General features: G+C 36.1%; 1 protein-coding gene across 2 annotated transcripts in view; it reads left to right on the top strand.

Moving 5' to 3' along the window:
• Positions 1-19843, top strand: part of CadN2 (Cadherin-N2) — a 189240-nt gene that overhangs the window by 121274 nt on the left and 48123 nt on the right. Inside the window, exon 1 of one of the 2 annotated variants that reach the window (XM_089465750.1) lies at positions 14461-14774. The exons of the other annotated variant lie outside the window; for it this stretch is intronic. Coding sequence (XP_089321876.1) covers positions 14723-14774 — 52 coding nt within the window. The 5' untranslated portion in view covers positions 14461-14722. Of the gene's footprint in view, positions 1-14460; positions 14775-19843 lie in introns of those variants that run through there. 2 annotated transcript variants of the gene reach the window in all.

Here is a 19843-nt window from a genome sequence, read left to right as displayed (position 1 = left end):
ATAATAAAAGTTTCGTTTAGTTAAAGGCAATAAACTGACAACACCTCGCATCATTTTCGTTATCCCATAATCGAGCAGAGGACAATGGGTATTTGTGCTGCGGGCATGTGCCATTAGTGTGCGCTCTCTCAATCTCTTTCATTGCTCGGCTACAGTAAAAACTGCTGTCCGATAACAACTCGAATGGACCCCATTCAAGTGGACAACAGCACGCAAAATGTAAAAATTGTCAATCAGTGCAATTTGCTTTGACACAACTTCGTGCCCGACAAGACTCACAAAAGAACTTCAGAAGTTCAGGAACTGCCTGGACTGAGTTTCGATGGAAATTATTTGTGTTTCGTGTAGCAAAGTGTTATGCTTTTAATATAATTAGTTTATTAAAGAGAGCAGACGGAAGACGATAAAGAACTGAAAATATATTTCCATATAATATATGTTCATATATTTAAAAGTCATATTTATAATAATTATACTTTAAAATTGTAAGTAATACAATTAATATCTTTATATAATATTTGAAGAAAATTTGTTTAATGATAAATTTTTATTTAACATTTTATTTTTATTATTTTGTTATTATTTTTATTTGAAAATATGATATGATATTTTTCTTAATATATATATATATATATATATATATATTTTTTTTTTTTTTTTTTTTTTTTTTTTTTTTTTTTCTATGAAATATATTTTAGAATAATAAGTTTTTATCTTAATCTTTAATTTATTTATTTATTTTTTTTTTTTTTTTAATAAAGCAACTTAAGCTCTAATCATTGGAAAATGCCACGAATATTTCTCAATATTAAAAAAAAAAGCTTTCATGTTCCGTATCGGGTTACCGTATATTTGCAAATATTTCTTATAGATATTAAAGATTTTATGTGTTGCTTATAGTTTTAAAATGTTTCTTATTATTTGCACATATATTTTTTTTTTATCAATATTTATAAATTATAAAAAATCTAATAAATTTTTATTTATTTATTTATTTATTCTACTTTTTTTTCTGTGTAGTTATTCTGATCAACTAAAGCTTGCACTTTAATTTTAAAACATCAAGAGTCCAATTTAAAATAGCTTCTTTAATAATATTTGCACCATTTATTTATCAAACGCGTGTTGTTGCCTTGGTAAATCATGTCAATAAAAAATTCGTTTATAAAAATACACTAAAATTTTTAACTACATAAATTATATTATATGCATAAAACACAAAGCTACAGAACTAGTCAAGAGAACAGGCATAGCAATATAATTGTATTGTTAAAAGTTCATGTTGCTCATGACTTTTGTCATAGGACATAGTTCAGAGGGCTTGTGCCATCAGATAGGCCTCGAAACACTTGACAAGTTTTTCATTTATGTTTGCTTGGCACAAAAACAGATTCCCGCCAAGTTATTACAAAGTTTTTGCGGCGCTGGCAAATGCTGCCTAATAAGGTTGTTCGTCACACAGGAAAGTTCATTATGGGAAAGTTCATTGTAGACAAGTTTGACTGTGCCAAAGTTTTTGGTGTTCAGCATCTTATTGCGTACGCATTGGATTTGTCGCAAGGCAGCAGGAGAAGCAGGAGCAGCCGCAGCTGAAGCAGCTGCAGCAAAAAGTTGCATGCGAACGCGAATGCTCGAAACTAATGAGTTTTCCGCAAAGGATTTGCACTGGCTTCAACTTTAAGTGATTTGCGGCCTGCTCCAAGTTTCCAGCTGCCAGGTTGGATGACCACTTGTTCGGTTCCTTAACTGCAGCTGCACGATTTGTCGTTTAATGCACTTTTATGAGCTGCCTCTCGATGCAATGCAGGAGCGACCCTTTTGCTATTTGCTGTCTGGCAACAAATTTGCATATTTATTGCACAGTTTTGTAGAGCGAAAATAAATCTATGAGAAAGTCAACTGTAAAGGGCCATAAAAAACAAGAGAGGACGAAGCAGAGTCGCTGTTGCTTATCTAGCATATTGATCTCTGTTTAGTGAAGAGTTTTTTGCCTTTACAAAAAATTATGTGTTTACACTGAGTCAGCAATTTGATGTATGGCCGAGATACTGGCAATGGAGATAACAGCGAATTTATTGTGTTTTGCTTAAGATACAAACAAGCACACACGCACGCACACATACACTCACACACACTCTCAGCATTGATAGCATAAGAAAATCAAATTCCTTTGTGTCTAAAACTTTTTAATGCGCCGACTGACAAACAACAACACCAATTTGTCAGCCTACAACTGTGTGTGTGTGTGTGTTTGTGTATCTCTGTCTCATTCAGTTGCCAGTCGACGATAATTGATTTACTTTCTGCTCATTGTCGTCAATCAATTGCGATTGCCATTGCCATTGCCATTGCCAACACTCATACGCCACGTGCACTAAACAACGGCAGAGCCAAAGACTTCGTCAACCTAACGAGCAGCTCGCATGCTGGCAAATGCCGTTACACTCAACGCTCGAGTGCTGATAACACTTGATGGGCGGTGCTGGCGCTGCTCTGCGGGGCGTGCCAAACGCACATTGATTGATGTCACTTTGTCAGCGGCCGTGCCCATGACAGCGCCACTGCGCCCCATCAGGGGGCAATCAACTTTGCTCCGTGACGCTAAAGGATTACGTTCCGCCTGCGCGCTATCTATTCTGCTAGCGAGTGTAGCCTAAATATTTGTGAGCGTATATATATATATATATATATTTATTTATATCAGCTATGATTTATGTTTAATCTTTGGAGATATTTTGATGTAAGCTAGGTAAATTGACAAGTCAAAACAAAGAAAGAGGATGTACTTAATAGAGACCAGGGCTACGCTTCTTAGCATGCCACATTTATTTATAGGAATCACTAAAACTCTAGCAATGAATAGATTTATTTATATATTTAATATATTTAATTTTTTTTTTTTGTTTTTTTTTTTGCGAAATTTAAAATAGTATTTTATATAACCTTTGCCACTTCTCTAAATTTCAATGAATTAAAGCAAGTCTAGATAAGTCTAGGAATAAATTTATTAATCCCAAATAATTATTTTGTTTTATTTTTATTTTTATTTTTTATTTTATTTATTTATTTTTTTATTTTATTTATTTTATTTTTTTTATTTATTATTATTATTATTTTTTTTTTATTAACACAGGAATTAAAATTATCGAGAATTATTAAGAACAAATGTCATTCAAGGAGATAGATTTTTTTTTTTATTTCTCGCAATTTTCAATTTAGCGAAGTACGAACTATCGAGACTCGACTGTATATAATATATTCACTTATATAAGTACAATAATTTATATGAATCATTCAAATAGTAAATAGTGATATTAGAGTCTTGGCAGACAATCTTAACTATTAAATTATCTACGATTTAGTCTACGCCTACGCATTTCTATTCTTGCAGAAGCAATCGTACAAAGCCTATGCCTATTTATAGATTTATATTGATAATTGAGCATTTCTTATATAGAAACTATGGCCATGTTATTTTCTTCTTTTGGTATCTATGAGGGTTGCTGTGTCTCGGCTTATTGGCACGCAGCCAGCTTTCTGCAGCTTTCGTACTCAAAGCGTAATTTCATGTGTGCGAAACACAATTGCGCCATTTAGATGAGATTGAGCGTGGCATTCCATTTGCGCCTGTGTGTGTGTGTGTGATGGCAAAAGTTTGGCACGTGACTAAAGCCTCGCACTACTGCATGCTTTAGGGGGCAGAGCTGGAGAGCGAAGTGAAAGACTGCGGCGCTAAGTCGCGATGCTGGCCGCAAAATGGCGAACAGAAATAATGACGCTTATATTTATGAAATTTATGCGTGACACCCACTTGAATACGACTTCGCATGTCACTTAGCTGGTGTGTGTGTGCTTGTGTGTGTGTGTGTGTGTGTGTGTGTGTGTGTGTGTGTGTGTGTATGTGTGCTGGCTGTGCTTATCAGCAGGCCGCCAAAAATGTCTACAGCGCTGCGGGCTGCTGCTGCTGCTGCTCCTCCTCCTCCTTCTACTCCTCCTGCTGCCACAGCAGAGGCCAAGCTGCGTTTCGCTCATTTTTAATCTTAATAAGAGAAAAGTTTTGCGCCCAAAAATGGCAGTCGAGGCGTTTTTATTACGCCAGCTCAAGCCAAATGGGAGCATGTTAAGGCCATGACATTACGGCGGGACGGAGGCTAAACTAGTGCGTGTGTCTCATGTATGACAAAATGGCATCTCATATAAATAGTAGTGCGAGTTGTTGTCGTATCCGTGCAAAAACTTTTGCCCTTTTCGCACTTCGCACTTTGCTGAAATGAAATAAAATCAAAATATCATAAACACTTGAAGGCAACAGACAGAGGCTTAGGCTCGACGGAGCTGATGTCGGGGCGTGCGCCAGTCGAGATATATACATATTTGTATGCCCAATGGCGCAGTCATTAGATAAATAATAACAAAATAAAGTTATTCTCTCTCTCTCTCTCACTCTCTCTGTCTCTTTCACTCACTCACTCGCCTTCGATACATTTTCTTTGATTTCTGTTTGCGCTGTGCCCAAAGAGATTGCAATAATTTATTTCATTTTTACTTTAGGTGTGTCCGTTGAAGTCCTTCAGACGCTTCGGCGCTGAATCAACAAACAGCCAAACAAAGCCAATAATAATGGCTGGGAAATTGATGCTTTTTCTGGTGAATTTCGCTATTGACCCTTCAAAAGTATCCATGAAATGCCTTGAGGTAGTCCGTTTTATTGCATGTCTAGACCTGCGGGGAATATTTCAAAATTTATGTCGATATGTACACAAGTTGGCTGTGATAGCAGACAACTTTAACTTTGATGAGTTTTCAAGTCTCAAAAATATTGGTGATGTATGATTAAAAACTTGTGGCGTAATTAAAAATATTTTCAGTTTACATTTTGTATTTGAAGAAATATTTGTGAGCAGCACATAAAAAAATCATAATCAAAAAGTGTAATCACTTTACTAGGCAACTTAAGCTAAGCAGAAATTAATTAAACATAATTTTAACGAGTAAGAAAGATTACAGATACAGAATGCATAGCTGGGTAAGCTAGAGTTATGAAACGATAGCGTTAAAGGCGATATTTAAAAGACTTTAAACCACGACTCAGTTAAGGTGGCTCTCAAAATGGAAGTCGGTGTCTGAGTCATCTGCTTCTAATACCCAATAACTGCAGTACCTAGGCAGCTCACTAACTATTTAGGCGTAAGTCTAAATAAATAAACTATATATGCAATTATGACCTCTTAATGATGTGCTATCATGTGCTGAATATTGTTCTCAGTATCACATATATAAAGCAATGTATATGCTGATAAGTGAATTTTGGTAGAGCATTTATATGCCCGTCACGGATTGACTAACAGTGACTGCAGCTTGAGTTCCCTTTCCATTAGACTTGACTCAATACAGCAGCCTTTGGCATCTCAGTCCATACAGCTTAGAGCTTAGAGCTCTTACAAAATGAGGAGCTACCAAGCCAATTGCCAAAGAAAATAATTGATGATTTTCGAGCTCTTCTCGGTAACACTTGTGAGGAGCTGACTGCGCAGCTGTAGCACATGAATTGCCGTTGAAGTAATTTTTTAAAAATTTTTTCCAAATAAATTTCAACTGTTAATTATATGATTTCTGTCCCGAGTTTCCGTAAGCTAATAAATTGTCTGTCGATCAATTATCGTAATCTTACAAATATGTCCTAGCATAGAAAACCCTATACTTGGGCTGTGAAATTGCATAACTTAGCATTTTTTTTTTATATACTGAATACGCTATATTCAGCTATTTAGATATATCAAAACTGTGCTCTGATAGAAAACGCTCTCCTCCATTGAGTGTCACATAAAGATAGATGCTCACTCAGTTGGGCTATGACAGAAAAATCTTTTTTTTTTTCCCTTCTCTCCCAGACCACTCTAGCCGTTCCTTAAATATTCTTCAATTTTCGTTTATGTGTGTTCTATTCTGTCTTTCTTCTTCTTCTTCTTGTCCAGCTCCGACTAGACGTTGGTGTGTGGGCAGCAGCTGATGGACACTTTGCTTTGCAGCAATAATTCTTTTTCTTGACTGCTTATAAAATATGTATTTACTTGGCGTTGTGGAAATTGTTGTTCGGTTTGCTCTGGGCCTCTGTTGTTTTTATTATTTTGTTTTCTAATCAACTTAAATATATTGAAATATTTATGCAGTCGACTCCTTGGGGCATTTGTTTTGTTTTTGCTGGCAGTTGTGCTTTTAAATGTTGGAAAATTCATATTTTGAGTTGCGCGAATCGCGTTTCTCCGTTTTGTGCTTATTTGTTTAAATGCCCGGCAGCTGCCATTCAGAATGCATTTTTCAAATTCAACCAACTGTACGAAGAGCGGCAAAAAGTAAAAAATATGGCGACTTTTATTGAGCGTTGCGATAGATAAAAAAAAAAGATACAATCAACGCAAATCAAATAAATTTCGAGGCATATTGAACGCGACTTACACACACACACATAGAGATAGAGAGGGTGACAAATGAAAAGAGGCGTGGCTAAACGAAAGAAAAAAAAGCAGTAAACGCTGAAAATCAAATAAATCAAATGCTCGTAAATAAATCATTTGAATTTATTTTCGTATGGCCTAGCAAAATAAAAGCACGATAAATACTCCAAATGGCAAGCAGCAAAAACAGCAGCAACTACAACTACAACAGCAACAACGACGAGTGGAATAGGCGACAGCAACAAGGACATGTCGACTCGACACGTTGCATAAGGACCTTCAGCAAATAGTACAAAAATCCAAATCGAAAGCAAGACACGCGCAACAGACACTGAGTGACAACAAAACGGGACAGTCAAAGCCGAGTCCCCCCCTTCTCTCTCTCTCTGTGTGTGTGTTACCACATTCCTCTCTCTGTCTCTGTGTACGTGTGTGTGTGTGTGCTGAGCACTTGTGGTTAGTTATTCGGTCGCCTGCCTGATCTTTTCTGAAGTGTTTGACGAATGGCGACAATTTCGCTGCCTCCTTCCGGTTTGTTTCACTTTGTCAAAGCATTCCATTATATTATTTTACGTTTACGTTCCTTCCATTTTCATTTCTTATGTATTTTATAGTAGTTGTGGATGTGGGAGGGATGGGGAGGAGGCGTGGCAACTTCAGCTTCGTATTCAGCCAAAGTAATGCGATTTTATCAGAGTTGATATGGCAACTGCTAGTTAAAAGTTTGACTTCCGTATCATTTTATTTATTTCAGTTAAGAATCATATGGTTCGAATCTCTTTGATGGGCATTTAATTTTCAATTTAAGTTGTAAATATTCAATTCATGGAAATTGAAGACCTAATGCTGCGGTTTGCCATTAAATCGAATTCCAGCTAAATATATCAGCAACTGTATCAATGTATGTAGCTTTGCTAGTTGCGTAAATGTAATTATTTACGTTTAGTATAATGCTATAGCAGTTAATCTGTAGCGAAAATATTTATACAAATTTTTGAATTAATTTTATACATTTTCGAAAATAAAATATTTGCAATAAAATTAATACAAAGTTTAATTCGTAAAAAAATAATATCATAAATATAAAGCTACAGTTATTAAAATTGTGAAAATTTAATAATTATTATAATTGACAAAAAAAAAAAATAAAAATAAATAAATAAAATAAAATAAAAGAAAATAAATAAAGTAAAAAAAAAATAATTAAATATATATAGTAGGAATATTTACTAAACCTATACATGGTTTATTACATCACATAAAAATATTAAATAAAGACAATAAAGTTGGCACCTATCACATGATTATGGAGCCTCTGATCGATCCGCTCTTGTCCCTGATCTGACTGCACTTTAAACATCAATCACTCAACGTGCTCGCCCTATATGGCGCCCTGTGGCTGCTATCTATACGGAAAATTGCATTTGGTCGTAAAAGGAAAACATGTTGCGTCCAAAATGCTTGTGCCGACATTCTGAAACATGTTCGGGTCAGTGACCTCAGACACTCTTTCGCAAAACTTTCACATCGGAGAGTTGCAATTTTGAATGAATTAACTCGAATTTATCTGAGCAAGTTTGTTGTTTCTATTTTAGCTCAGTCTCGTTTATTTCGGAATGCACCTTAAAGTCTCTTATTTGGTTTTAGCCTAACTTTCGCAGCAATACCTCAACCAAACTTCAAAAAAGTTTTTCAACAACAAATCTCATTACTAATCTTCTTCATATACTTTTTATGCCATTTGTTTTATGCAACTGCTTGAGCATAAATATTTCTGAGCAAAATTTCACTTTGAGAAACCAAAAAAGAAAAAAAAAAAAAAAAAACAACTTCTTAACTACGCAAACAAAATTTGCATTTGCTTCTTCCGTCAAATCTTTTAAGCTGTTGCGTTTTGTTGTTGTGGCTGTTGTTGTTGTTGTGGTTGCTGTTGCTGTTATCTGAAGAGCTGAGATAGACTTTTCAACAACTGCTGCTATCTACCTGTGTTTGCAGCCTGCAGCAAAAATTAATGCAAGACGACATAAGTTCAGCAACAGCAACAGCAACAGCAGCAGCAGCAACAGCAGCAACAGCTACAGCAGCAGCAGCAGCAACAGCAGCAGCAGCAACAGGAACAGCAGCAGCAGCATTGTTTGTTAACTGGTCTTCAACTTGAATTGGCCGGCGGCTTGAGAAGTTGGCTTTCTAGTATTTCGGCAAAATAATTAAATTGAATTCTCTGCAAGTTGGTGCGTAGTTGTTGCGGGGCGGGGCGGAGCGATTGATTAGTTTGTTGTTTAGCCAAAGTTGGCGGACAATTTACAAGTTGGCCGCTGTTGCCTGTGGCACGTGCTGCACGGCAGCCACGTCAGCGATGTCATGGCGCTTATTGAATTGTTAAACGCACTTAATGCAATTTCCAGCTAAGCTTTAACTTCATTTTGCAAACGTGCCGCGCTGCAGCCACTTGAGCGCCTCTTATCACTTATGTCTAATTGCTTTGGCAAAAATCCGCAACGGCAAAAATAACTTTGTTTTAGCTTCAACATGAGGAACATATGTTCAAGCGGCTTTTAGCTAACATTTTTGCTGAACTCTTTGGCATATTCAAAGCTAACGCATCTCGTTATTGCTGTTGTAGTAGTAGTTGTTGTTGTTGTTGTTGTTGCTGCTGCCATTGGTATGTAGGTCACTTCTCTGAGCTGTTAACGCATTCGAATTGCACGTCAACCGTACGAAAAACAAAGCCAGCAACTTTTGTCATTTGCTCAACAACGACAACGCCGACAGCAACAACAACAACAGCAACAACAAAGCAAACAAACAAACAAGAAAGCAAAGAACTCTGGCAACGAGTGCTCGTTGGACCTGGCTCGCTCTTTGTACAACTTTGTCGTTTAAAGCCGCTTACAGATTGTTTACGCATAAAATCTGCTATTTGTTTAGTATTTTCTTTTCCAAGTTTTCTCGCAAGGCTGTTAAAGTGATTTGGTTTTTCTTTCCCATCTGGTAAACTAGTATTTGGTTTACTTTAAAATCTTATAATTGTTGTTGACTGACATTTAAGAGAAGCCACATAATGAGACAATCAATAAAGTTCTAAAGTTCTTTGAAATTTTTTTTCCTCCTTTTTTTTTACTTGTGAGTTTTCGCACAGCTTAAATAGTTTACATCTGGGAAATTTGCCTTTAAATTAATTTTCTTTACAGCCGATTATATAGTTTTTACTCATTCATTTTCATCTAGATATTTTTTTTCATTTCTCTGCAGGCATTTTCTAAGCCAACTTTCATATTCATATATCCTCTTTAGCCTTTATAGAACGTATGTCTATATATCTTTGTTTATAAATTTTATTTCTCTTATTTTGTGGCCGTTTGCACTACCAAATATCTATGGAATATACAGCAGGTTTCTTCTTTCAAACCTACAAAACAAGGCAAATCTCATTTTGTCTAGAACAAAATAGAGTATTCTTGGTGTTGGATATACAAGAGGACATTTGGATATTCATGTACAGTTTTATTTAGTTATTTAGTAATTAATTAATATATTTATTTTATTATTCTTTGTTTATTTATTTTATTATTTATATTATTTACTTATTTATTCTTTATTTTTTATTTATTTTTTTGATATATTTTAATTTATTTCTCTTTTACTTAAAATTTATTATGTCTTTTTAGTTATTTACCTAAGCCCAACTAAATTCTTATTTAATTGTAAGAAATCCCCCTTGCCTTCGAGCTATGCTGTTAGCCAAGCCCTTTCATCTTCTCAGTAGCTCGTTTCTTCCACTTGCTCTGAGTTGTTTCATTTTATTATTATTATAATTTATACAACTACAATAAACCTTTCGTCCATTTGTGCGGCTTTTACGCTGACCTTCATTGCCATAAACGTAAATTGCGCTTTTGGCCTTAGAACCAGCCACACCCACACACACATACAAACAGAATGTAAGCCACAAAAGTTGGGCAGGCCAAACCAAAAAGAATGTTCTGCTCGTGATTTAAAGTAAACAGAAAACTTACTTTGTCTCTAGCTGTGGCCTTGGCCAATGCATTGCCATTCACTACTGCTGCTGCTGCTGGGCCAAAGTTGTAATTAATATTTCGCTGTAGGAAATCAGTGAAGTTGAATAATATTCCACTTCCATTCGAAATATTGCATTTGCTCTTTTCAGCGAGCGACAGGCTCTCGACTAATTTACTTGGCGTATTTCCTTTGCTTTCGCTTCTTTTCTTTTCAGGCTTTCTCTGTGTTTTTTTCTTCTTCTTTATTTCTGTTAGCGGGATCAGCTAGCAAGTTTCTGTCCATTAAACTTCCGCCATATTTTGTGATTTTCTACTTTATTTTTTATTTCATTTTTTTTTTTTTTTTTTTTTTTTTTTTTTGACGCTGTCGTTGCGGTTTGCTGGCTGGCCGGAAAGTTTATGCTTTTGTATTTCCGGCCAAAAAACTAGCGCAAGGGCTCGCCAAAGCAAGAGTTCTGGACTCTTGCAATGGCGTAAGCGTGGACGTGGGCGTGGCCGTGGACGGAAGCGTGCAATTTCAAAATTTGTGCAGCATCGGAGGTGCCGCCTGGTGAGCGAGTCTTTTATGTTCGGCTTCCATTCATCGAGCTGTGCCTAAAAAATGAACAAGTCCAACTTTCTGGACAACGAAGACATGACTTGAAAATCTTTAAGCTGACCCCGATGGGCGAAATGCCACGCTGATGGGCATCAATTTGCATAAGCCCGAAATGGGAGCGCAGCTGTGCTTAAGCCAGCTAAAAATTGACGCTAATATTGTTGACCTCAATTGCAATGCGTTTCGGTTCAATTTTTTCGCTTTCTATTTCGTTTTTTTTTTTTTTTTTTTTTTTTTTTTATTCAGTTCGCCTTTTATAATCATTGCGCGTCGCTTGGCTGTCATATTGCCAATTGATTTGACCAAAATGCTTGCTTTTTTCGCACAATTACGTTTACCATTTAGCTATGCATAATTTATGAAGCTCCGGCCGGCTCTGGCAAGCTGGCGTCCACCCAACGGGACCCAAGCAAAACCACCAATAACGGAAGCCATTTGTATGCAGCACCACTCCACCACCACGCGCTGTAGCTGAAAAGCAATTGAGTTACTAATTACTTTGCGTTAGCTTTAATCGCCTGGCCTCCGCCCCATGGAGCTTAGCTTAGCCATGCTAAGCCAGCGCTTTCGCGAGCTCTCTCTCTCTCTCTCTCTCTCTCACACTTTTTTCTCTTTCTCACTTTCTGCGTGTGTTGGCTGTCCATTAAAAGTGCCTCAAAAGCGAGCCAAATGGCTGAAGCACGCTTTGGCGATGGCATAAACAATTAAATATTTACAGACAGCAGCAGCTGTTGCCAACCTCTCTCTCTCTCTCTCTCTTTCTCTATTGCTCTCTCTCTCTCTCTCTCTCTCTATCCCTTTCAATCGCCTGCAGATAAAGGTCAAGGCTTTGAGGCAAAGGATAGACCGTGTAGCGTTTTCCTTAGTACTTGTTCGCTCTTAGCCCTGGGGCCCATTTGCTTAAGCCTTAGCTGCGTTAATTGGCGCCTTTTGTTTGGCCCCAAGTTCGCTAATGGCCATAAACTGTTGTTACAGCCAACCCGAGCATGCGACGGTATGCGTGTGTGTGTGTGTGTGTTTGAAGTGCGATTGAGAATTTGTGAGCAAGACGGCTTCGAGGCATCCCTCCAACCGGCACGAGTAATTGCAAACTCTGGCAATGCAAACACCTTGCCCCAGGCCAAACGAAATTCTTCTCTGACCGAACCTTGACAACTATTTGGATTGTTTAGTCCTAATGTGACACAGTTGCCCGGGATGTGAGCATGTGAATGCCCATAAGCCTCATCTTACTCTCCATTTATCTGAGGATAAAAAGCTTTGCAAATGTTTCCAAAAATTTATTTTGTTGTCTACTGAGATTTAAATAATTTAGATAAAATAGGACAAATTTATGGACAATATTTATCTCTATATACTTCAATCAATATTGTTTATTTCATATTTTTCCTAATATTTGTTTCTCTATTTTGTTTGTTACTAAATGCTATTTATCTTACTTTCACACTCTGCCATTCTCAAGTTCTCTCTCTTTCTCTCTCTCTCTCTCTCTCTCTCTCTCTCTCTCTCTCTTCTGTTGTTTTATAAATATGGCAATGAATATTAGCAAATATCTTAAATGTTTTTTAGATAGCTGCCCCAAACAGTCTTCCGCTCAGTATTATAATTAATTTTAATCTCCAGCTCACTATTATATACTCCTCCACTTTCTCTAAGCAAGTCTGCTTAACAAATTTCAGGCTGCAATAATCTGTATCAATATCATCTTTTTTCTTTCTCTCTGTGTCTCTCTCTTGCTCTCTCTCTCTCTCTCCCTCACTTGTTTTCTCTCTCTTTCGCGCGCTCCATTTGTCTCCTTCACTCTCTCTCTCTTTTTCTCTTTGGCTAGTCTGTGCCTCAATCCGAACTTTTATCTTCTTCTTCCTTCTGTTTATCCGACTAACTCTCTGTCCCTCAGATTATTCCCGTTTCTCTTTAATTTTCTCTAATCGCTATTTTTATTTTCCCTCTCTCTTTGACAAGTCTATAAATTCTTTTAAGTGCTTTTCTCACACTTTCATTCTCTCCGCTTACTCTCATCTGCTCTCTACTTTGCCTCTTTGTTCCACGGCCGAATCTCTGATGCTTCTCTTTCTCTCAGTCAATCTACGTCTTTATTATCTCTGCCTCTCTTTCCGATGCTCTCAATTTTATTTACGACAATCTTTCCCTCGATTTCAAGTCAATAAAACTTATTAGTAATAATTCCGCTTTATCGACCATTCGTCTCATTCTGTCTCATAATCTAACGTATTGTGCGCTAGTTCTCTCTCTATCTATCACTCTTCCTTTCTGTCAATTTTTAATGTCTGAAATTTTTCGCTCTAGTATTTATAGTTATCCCTTTTATTATTCAAGTTTATGGCCTCTAACTACATATGTATACAAAGTCTGCCAAACTACACTCGCTCATTGATAACTCATAATGTATTGCCTACTTTTATGCCCCATCAAAAGTTTTCCCCTTTTCCAATTCACATATGGGTCAGAGATATAATTTAAAAATAATTACACAGCATCCATTAGTAAATATTAGCTTCAACTTATTTGATGTCATAAAACGCAATTGAAAACCCAAAAATGAAAATGACAACAAAAATTTTCTTTCTGCACAACAAATTCAAACAGAAAGAGTGCGACGGGTGGATAGAGAGAGGGGGAGAGCAAAATGCACAAACTGGTTAAAAGTTTATGACAATGTCATAAGTTTTTAATAGCTTGAGATAATGAAGAGCAGAACCATAATGATGTTACTCTTTCAAGGGTTTGTCGGTTGGGTGGTTCAGTGGTTGGGCGGTTGGATTGGGTGGTTTCGTTTGAGTGGCGAATGGCTGCGACATTGTTGCTTGTCGTTGACATATAAACTACGATTGTAAATAAACCGCAAACATTTAATTGCAGTGCACAGCTAGAATAAGTAAAAGCAACAATTGCGAATATGCGAAACACTTCAATTATAACACCCATCGCCATTCGCAGTTAATTAAAATGTGAATTTGAGCAATGCAATTTAAAACAAATTAACGCTTAGTACTATGAAAAATGCGCAAATTTTCGATTTATGTAAACGCCATAAAAGTGCACAACGCAAATTGCAAAAATACCTCAAAGGCAAGAGCAACGACCACTACAGCAGCAGCGGCACCAACAACAACAACAGCAGCAACAGCAACAGCGACCGCAATTGCAGTATTCGCGCTTTGCTCATTAAATATAGTGCGAATCAACAAACGGAAAGGCAAGCCAACCAAGAGCAGCAGGAGCAGCAGCAGCAGCAGCAGCAGCAGCAGCAGCAGGAACAGCAGCAGGTGGATCAACAGCAGCAACTGAGAAGGCAAAGTCGCGTTTATCATTTAGTCATTCACAGCAACAGCAACAAAGCAAAATTGCAAAGCCTCGCACCATAGCAACAGCAACAATACCCACAACAACAGCAACAGCAACGGCAGCAACAGCAGCAACAAATTAATTGCTAGCAGTTATACAAAGCTTGACAGTAAACAACTGTTGACTAGCAAGGAGGAGCGATTTGCTGTTTATCAAGGTGTTGCAGGCGTGCAGCAAGTGCAATAATCATAGCAACAGCAACAGCAACAGCAGCAACAACAACAGCAGCAGCAGCAACAACAACTTGAAGTCTTCTTTGCTATTGCCCGTTTGCCTGCGTAGTTATGGTCGATCCATTAAAAATCTTTTGGGTTTTGACAAATAGCACCTATTTAGGTAAGTGTGTAAAGCAATTTGTGTGCATGTGTGTGTCAAGGTGTGTATGTAGCAAATCAAGCTAAGTAACTCGCTGCGTGTTTATGATTACATACAGCTGCAAGCAACTGCTGTCTATTAAAATTTCATGATGTGTTATTTAAAGAAATCATTTATGTGTGAAGAAGTCTGTGTGTGTGAGCAGGTGTGTGTGTGTGCTGCCTGCGAATATGACAAACTAATGATACCCTTGTGCTTATGCCAGGCTTTTTATATATGCATTAATATTTTCGCAAGTGCCTGCTCGAGTCTGGGCTGGGCTTTTTAAACATTTTAATGGATGCATTTAGATTAGGGCCTACCGCAAACTTTGAGAAGACGAGGAGATGCCGGCTCTAGTTGATGAGTGTAATCAGTTTCTTAGGCATTTGGCGCTGAGGCAAGGGCTGTAGCCGTAGCTGTAATTTCAGTGACAAATTATCATTGAGTTTTTGTTTTAAGCGGCTAAAGCGGCTCACATTACAAATTTATGGCTTTGGAGCACTTTTTACTGGTCGTTCGTGGAGTGAACGAGTTGTATGGGTTGAGGGTAATGCCCGTCTGAGTGTTTGTCTGTTTTACATGATTGCATAGCATTGGAGACTCGGAGCATTTACCCATTATAAAGAGCTATTAAAATATGGGCACTGTTATTTGAGAAACTGTGGCAATTATGGAATTGGAATTAGGCTATATATACTCTAGAATCAGCTAAAAATATACAGGATAATCGGACGACTATAAGATACTTGCTTTGATTCCGTGTGACTCATTAGGCACTCTGCTTTATTGAGATAAAATTTTTTAAATTATTTTTTAATTATACATTCAATCAAATGCCAGTTTTTTTATTTTTTATTTTTTTTTTTTATGAAAATACAAATTAAATATCTCCATCTATTTAATTTGTTAAAAAAAAATAAATAAATAAATAAATTATATAAATCAATCTTCTATACAGATTTATGGATCAACAGCAGCAAATAAATTTTTTATTTAGTGCACTAGTAAAAACTTCTCTAAAGCCAAAATGCTTTACGTAACTTTTTATACTACACTTATAATAAATTATTTAAGATATAATTCATTTTTTCTTTTTTATTTAATATATTATTTTATTTATTTATTTTATTTTAATATTTTTTTTTTTATTGAACATAATTATTATTAGTAGTATATGTATATTATTTTTTACGTCAATCATATGCATTTTGTGTTATGAATATTAAGAGGGAACATTATAAAAACTTGAACATGGATTTGTTGCATAAAGTAATAGATCAAATATCATAGCAATGGACTAGTTGGAGGCTGTCTTTGCGCCACAATCAAATTCTATTTGCATAAAAGCTGACTTTGTGTGAGTGTGTGTTTGCGGCAGGCAAATAAAATACAAACATTTTCTAAATGCTTTTAATTTACTAATTAGTTTTGTGACACAAAAACAAATAAATAAATAACAGTAAACCAAACACGCGCACACACACAAACTCATAGAAAACTTCTTTTTTTTTTATTACTTTCGTTGTCAGCGTAAAAATTTTAATCCTCAAGGCGGTTAACGTTGCGCCCACGACCATGCCCATGCATAAAGCGACAAACATTGTGTAATAAATTAGCCAAGTTTATGATAATCTCCACATTGTGTTTACACATGTATTTCGGATTTAGTTTTATGACAATTCTTTTCCTGTACTGTGCGATAACAGCTCACTCTAATGGGGAATATGTGTTGGATGAGCAAGCACAGCAGAGGAATGAAATGATGAGAGAATAAAAGGTTTAATGGCAGAATATTAAAATGGAAGATAAAGCCTTTTGCTTGAAGAAGGCAGAAGGCTAATAAGTGCTATGAATTCATACACTATTCAGAAATACATATATATACATTTTGTATTAATTAACTAAATACTGAATTATTCTTTCACAATGCTTCATTTTAATAATCCAGCAATGTTTTTTTTTTTTTTTTTAGATCAGAATTCGTAATTCATATATCAGACATAACGTATTTTGTACTTTGCCGATTTAAATATTTAAATAAAGATGAGAAAAAAATTAAAAATAAAACAACGCATAAATAATCAGCATTTGCTTAATTGAACAGAAAAATATTCCATTGATTAAAATCCCACGAAATGATGTTTTAAGTGCTTCAAGGCTGGATAAAATATGCTAGCACAAGTAAATAATAACTGATGGGGATTATTCTAAAAGGCAGAAAAATACATTTATGAATTATGAATAAGCTTTTGGTACAGAAGTCATAATGTATAATAGATGCACTGCAATAAAATATGACCAAATCGAATGTATACGCATTTATAATTAGCTATTGATTGCCTTCGTCTACATTTATATCCCAAATTTAAAATATTTTTAATAAATTGAAAAGTGAGCAATTGATGCATGCAATAGATTAAGTCAACATTCGTGCACATATACAAAAATATATGAAAATTATTAAGAAATTTAGTTAGAAGTTAAAGTTAATATAAAATGAAAACTAACTTAAAGCTAGGCACTGGCTTATAAATGATTAACATTACAGCTAAACACAGGGTATATCATAGTTAAGCCCACCAGCTACACATAAATATTGTTTGCCAGCCCAATAGAAAAGAGTTGCGAGCAAATATGGAGAGAGAGTCTGTATTTGCATTGGCTTTTGTATTTCATTTTCATTTATTTGCGGCTGTGTGCGTGACTTTTATAAATAGTATTAGACTAATATGTAATAGGGAAAGCAGGCAAAGCAAAATCAGAGCGCGTGGGCTGAGGCGGCAACGAGGTGAATGGGTTAATTGGGTGGCTTTTGTGGCAGACGCAGCGTATGCGTGATATGTCAATGCCAAAGGCAAACACTTTGACATGGGCAACCATAAAATGTTGATCTATTTAAAAGTCAAAGGGTTTGCAATAAATGTAGCTAATTTCGCCTGAGGCCAACAGCAAGTGACGTGATTGTGTTACTTTTAATTAGTTTTTAGCTGAATTAATTGCTTTATCCAAAATCATATCCGCATGACTTTTGGATTTCTATATCTGTTGATTTGCTTTGTCGCTTCGCGGGGTAATTTATGTGAGAGCGTGTCGTTATGCATTAAAAAGTTGCTGGGCCGCGAATTCGGCGGGCGCAAAAGTTTTTAATTGCGGCTGACCCTCAGCGGACACAGGTCGTAATTAACATGCTGTCGAATGACCAGGCTGTGTGCCCCTAGTCCAATGCCTCAGCTGTCCTTCACTTTTGTTTTGTTGTTAATGAACAGCGGATCGCGTCGTGCGACATGCGGCATTCGACATGCGACATGCGGCTACAAATGCCAAACGAGAGCCTCGCAGCGGCAGCACGGCCAATGCGAATGCCAACTCATTATGGCTGACAAAATATTTGTCAACTCATCAGGAGCTGCCCCTATCGCCATGCTCCCCCCTCGCTGTATCTTTTATAAAAATGTAGCGTGCGCCATCTTGGCTTCTGGTTGGATTTCATTTATATTTTCAGCTTTTGTTTTTTATTTTATTTTTTTCTTGCCTTGTTTTTGTGTTTTTTTGCCTTTTGTCTTTGGCGCGTTTTGTTTACTCGCTTGTCATGGCGTTCGCGTTTCTCATTTGTATACCCTGAAATCAGTTAATGGCGAACAAGAAACATGCTGCACGCAGTAGATAATATTTTCATAAATATTACATTCTTTTTTTTTTTTTTTAGTCTGTTTGCAACTGATTTGATTGTGATAAAAACAGGGATTATGCAGCAGGATTTTGGTTCAAAGACATTTTTTATTCTTTGGTTGATTTGACAATGAGATATATTATATATTATGTATAAACTTCTATTAATTGGCAAATTGCTGAAGCCATTTGTTTATTATTTTACATATGTGTAAGAGTCAATGGATGAGCACTATGCACTACATAATAAAATGGAAATCACTTTATATATATGTATATGTGTAAATATATATTGTATACAGTCATATTACGATATCAAAGAGAAGTAGAAGCCATTTGTTGCTTCCTTGGTTGCTAGGACTTAATATTTAAAATAGTAAATAGGTATGTAAACATATCACAGTTATAAGAGCTTACCATATGTTTGTTTTTATTTCTTTAAAAATAACAGCTGAGCATTTCTTGATGTCTTCATATACATGTCCTTCACTCAGACTCTCTTGGTTCTTCAACGAGTTCGTTTTTGATCGTGCAGAAATATTCGTTTTTTCACTCTGGCTTTTCTTCTCCTACCTCCATCGTTTGGTTGAGTTAAATGAAACACAGGTCTTTTGTTTAGGTATTGGTATGTATGCGAAGGCTATGCTCGCCAATCACATCAACAGCGTACGTGTGTTGAATGATTTGTATGTGTATGTGAATGGGAGGATCGTTTGTATAGAGGTTTTAAGCATTTGCTCAATGATTGAGTCTCATTATGCGATCATCAATCGAATCTCTCCTGATGTTCGTTAATAGAGAGGCGAAACGAAAACAACAGAACAGAACAGAGTATATACATATGTATGTATATCATATGTATGTATATCATTTGCAGTAATGTTAGGAAATTTTAAATATTCATATTTCTATTTATGGCACATTCCGCCTGCATAATTACATAGATATTTTCAACATCTTTATCCATTCTATTTAATTATCTGGGCTTCAGTTTTACTTCAGCGTAAATTCATAATTATAGCAAACTTAAAGGCCATGAGCTTGTCATCTATCAGCAACAGGGTATCCTGTCTCACAACAGTCGCTGTCAAACTTCCCTTTCAGCTTGTTCCCTATTTGATGTTTACATACTTTTTAATTAGTCAAGTCAGCCGCTAAGCAAAATAAAATATAAAAGCAAAAATAAAAAAAAAAATAAAATAAAATAAAATAAAAAACTGACCAGCATTTGATGATTACAGAGCATCCGCCGCGGCAAGTTTAATTATAAATTTGTAGCTCGAGCTGCAGCTGTCGGGTTGAAGTGCAGGTGAATTACTTCCGGGCATTAGCAGCTCACGACGTGCCTGTTGATGTCTAATGAATACAAATTTCAATTA

The sequence above is a fragment of the Drosophila arizonae genome, chromosome 3, assembly GCF_054131065.1.
Source record: "Drosophila arizonae isolate 15081-1271.41 chromosome 3, UAZ_ARI_1.0, whole genome shotgun sequence".
NCBI lineage: Eukaryota > Metazoa > Arthropoda > Insecta > Diptera > Drosophilidae > Drosophila > Drosophila arizonae.
The sequence above is the reverse complement of the archived record's forward strand: the minus strand, read 5'-3'. Positions and strand labels throughout refer to the sequence as shown.